Here is a 2,637-nt window from a genome sequence, read left to right on the forward strand (position 1 = left end):
ACGCCCCCTCACGTGACCACGCCCCCACCGCGTGGCCACGCCCCTGCCGGGGGAGGGCTGGAGAGGGGGAGCCCCGGCGGGATTTTGGGGGCGTTCGTGGGGTCCCTCGGTGTCCCCGCGGGCTTCCGGGCTGCCCGCACGGCTGTGCGCGCCTGTATGGGGGTCTGAATGCAGAGAGACGGGCACGTAGCTACATGCACCTACATACCTACATACAGCTCCTCAGTTACGTGCTCTAGGTGTTAACAGCATAGCTATAAGCTATGTATAGTTATATAGATAGCTATAACCTAACTATATGGACTGATACATATAATAAACATTGATATGGGTGGTTATAGATCAACTATATAGTTACATATACGCTATATATATAATAGATATATAAAAACAGGTAAAATATATGTAACTATTCATACGGTTATAAACGGTGCCCCTACAGACCTGTACGTGCAGCACACACCTGGACACACACTCACAGACACCCCAACCCAAAATCAGCAGGTCACCCCATGCCGGTGGCCTCCCATCCACCCCAGGCCCCTGGCGGGACCCCCTGTCCCCAGCGCCCACCTCATGTCCCCAACACCCACCCGTGTCCCCGACGCCCACCCGGAGTCCCTGACGCCCCCAGGGCGTGCAGGGGCTGCTGCTGCCCCAGGGACCGTGCCGCACTGAGTGTTGTGTCACTTTAATGGCAGAAGATGAGCCCGCCGTCACCCCGTGCCACCCTCCGGCGCTGGCCTGCCAGCGGGAAGGGGCGCCCCCAAATCAGTTCTCTGCTCCCAGAGCCCGGCTGGCAGAGGATGCTGGGGGCCATGGTGGGACAGGGTGCTGGGATCCATGGTGGGAAAGGGACAGGACTCTGGGATCCAGGCGTGACAGTTTCTTCATGCCAGGGATGCTTTCCTGCTGTCACCCCGCGGTGACCAGCGGTGCCAGCCCCGGGTCAGGAGGGTGGCAGCGGTGTTCTGGTGGCAGAGGTGGACCGCCGTGCGGTCGGAGCTTGGGGCCAGCGGCGGATCCAGGGGGGGGCTGGTGCCGAGCCGGGGGGCTCAGAGGAGCACGCAGACCCTCCTGGGTCTCTCCTTGCGCTGCCTCCGGCGGGCGGCGCTGATGGCGGCGCTCCAGGCGGTCACGAAGATGTTCCCTACGTTATCCTGATACCTGGCCGAGCATTCCATGTAGGACACGGCCCGGCCCTGCCGGGCCATGGCCTCTCCCTGAGGGGACACGCAGCGTCAGAGCCCGCCGGGGACTCCGGCTGTCGCACTGCCCCGTGCTGGCGCCCCCCGCCGTCCCGTCCCGTCCCGCTGGGAGGTGACACCCACCTGCTGCCGGGACACGGGCTCCATCCGTCCGTCCTTCAGCTTCTGCAGCAGCTCCTGGTCCTGCCGCAGGTCCGTCTTACAGCCCACCAGCAGCACCGGGACCCCCTTGCAGAAGTGGTTCACCTCCGGGTACCACTGTGAGGGGACATGTCACCCAGGGATGGGCACGTGTCACCCAGGGATGGGGACGGGGGCAGGCTGCACCCCCCAGGGTGCGTTACCTTCGTTAGGATGTTGTCAAAGCTGTTGGAGTCGGTGACATCAAAGCACATGAGGACAACGCCGGCATCCGAGTAGGACAGAGGGCGTAGCCTGTCATAGTCTTCCTGTCCTGCCGGGCGGAGAAGGAAACCATTACACACCTGGGACCATGAGGGTGACATCCGTGGGGGTGGCTGTGGGTTAAGCCCCCCCCCTTCCATGGTCGTGGCATGGGGAAACCCCTCCAAGGCACGACCACGGGTGTGGGACACCCCGAAACCCCCGGGTGGGAGCACGGGGGGCACAACTGCCCGCCCTGTCCCCTTCTGTCCCACCTGCTGTGTCCCACAGGTGGATCTTCACGGGCTTGCCGGCAACCTGGAGGGACGCTGTGTACTTCTCGAACACGGTGGGGACATAGACCTGGCAGGGGACAGGGACGGCGTCACACAGGTCACACAGGCAGTGGTGGGGGGCAGCGATGGAGGGGACCCCAGTGGGGACAGAACAGGGCACAGGGAGGGAAGCAGGGAGTGGGAAATGGTGGTGCCTCCCTGGGACAGTGGGTTGGGAATGATTGTTCTCGCCTATCCCAGGGCACTACGGAGCCTCACGGATGCCCGTGGGGATTCAGGACAGGGGTTCCAGGGTCTCTGTGGCTGCACTCCCCGAGTCCCCTGTGTGCCCTCGCTGAGGAACAAACCCTGCTCCCCACCCCATTACCCACCCAAGAGGGGCAGAGATGCCACAGCAGCCCAGGCTGGGCCACCCCCTGCCCCCCTGCCCCTCCTTCTCCATGTCCTGCTTCAAACGGCCCCGCTGCTGCCATCCACCGTGCCCGTCCCATCGCGCGTCCAGGACACCGCTCCCGCACGGGGACTGTCACCCACCCAGCGGGGGACAGGGATCCCGGTACCTTGGGGAAGTCCCCTCTGGCGAAGGCCATCAGCAGCGATGTCTCCCCCCAGCCGCCATCCCCCACGATGACAGCCTTGACCTCAGTTTCGGGGGCTCCTGGGCTCTGCCCCCCGCGCTCCGGCTGCATGGGGGTGTCCAGTGGGGCCACGGAGCCTGTGTGGCCTCGGCGGGGACAGGGATGGGGAGA

At 64.3% G+C, this 2,637-nt stretch overlaps 1 protein-coding gene across 1 annotated transcript; it reads right to left on the reverse strand.

The window, feature by feature from the left end:
- Nucleotides 1-675: 675 nt before the first annotated feature.
- On the reverse strand, nt 676-2,629 carry LOC103611833 (rho-related GTP-binding protein RhoF). Its single transcript, XM_008629401.2, has 5 exons — nt 2,449-2,629; nt 1,868-1,955; nt 1,553-1,662; nt 1,332-1,466; nt 676-1,223 (listed from the first exon to the last, which is right to left on the reverse strand). The coding sequence occupies exons 1-5, from the start codon at nt 2,575-2,577 to the stop codon at nt 1,056-1,058; spliced, it is 630 nt and encodes a 209-aa protein (XP_008627623.1). The 5' UTR covers nt 2,578-2,629; the 3' UTR covers nt 676-1,055.
- Nucleotides 2,630-2,637: the final 8 nt, after the last annotated feature.

Source organism: Corvus brachyrhynchos, unplaced genomic scaffold (assembly GCF_000691975.1).
Source record: "Corvus brachyrhynchos isolate BGI_N302 unplaced genomic scaffold, ASM69197v1 scaffold1103, whole genome shotgun sequence".
NCBI lineage: Eukaryota > Metazoa > Chordata > Aves > Passeriformes > Corvidae > Corvus > Corvus brachyrhynchos.

Bases quoted from the DNA above. Each gene is read 5' to 3' on its own strand.
- LOC103611833 (XM_008629401.2), bottom strand. From the start codon at position 2,577: ATGCAGCCGGAGCGCGGGGGGCAGAGCCCAGGAGCCCCCGAAACTGAG. The intron at 1,663-1,867 runs GTGGGACAGAAG...TCCGCCCGGCAG, and splicing joins CCACCTGTGGGACACAGCAG to GACAGGAAGACTATGACAGG. The intron at 1,224-1,331 runs GTGGGTGTCACC...GTGTCCCCTCAG, and splicing joins AGCCCGTGTCCCGGCAGCAG to GGAGAGGCCATGGCCCGGCA.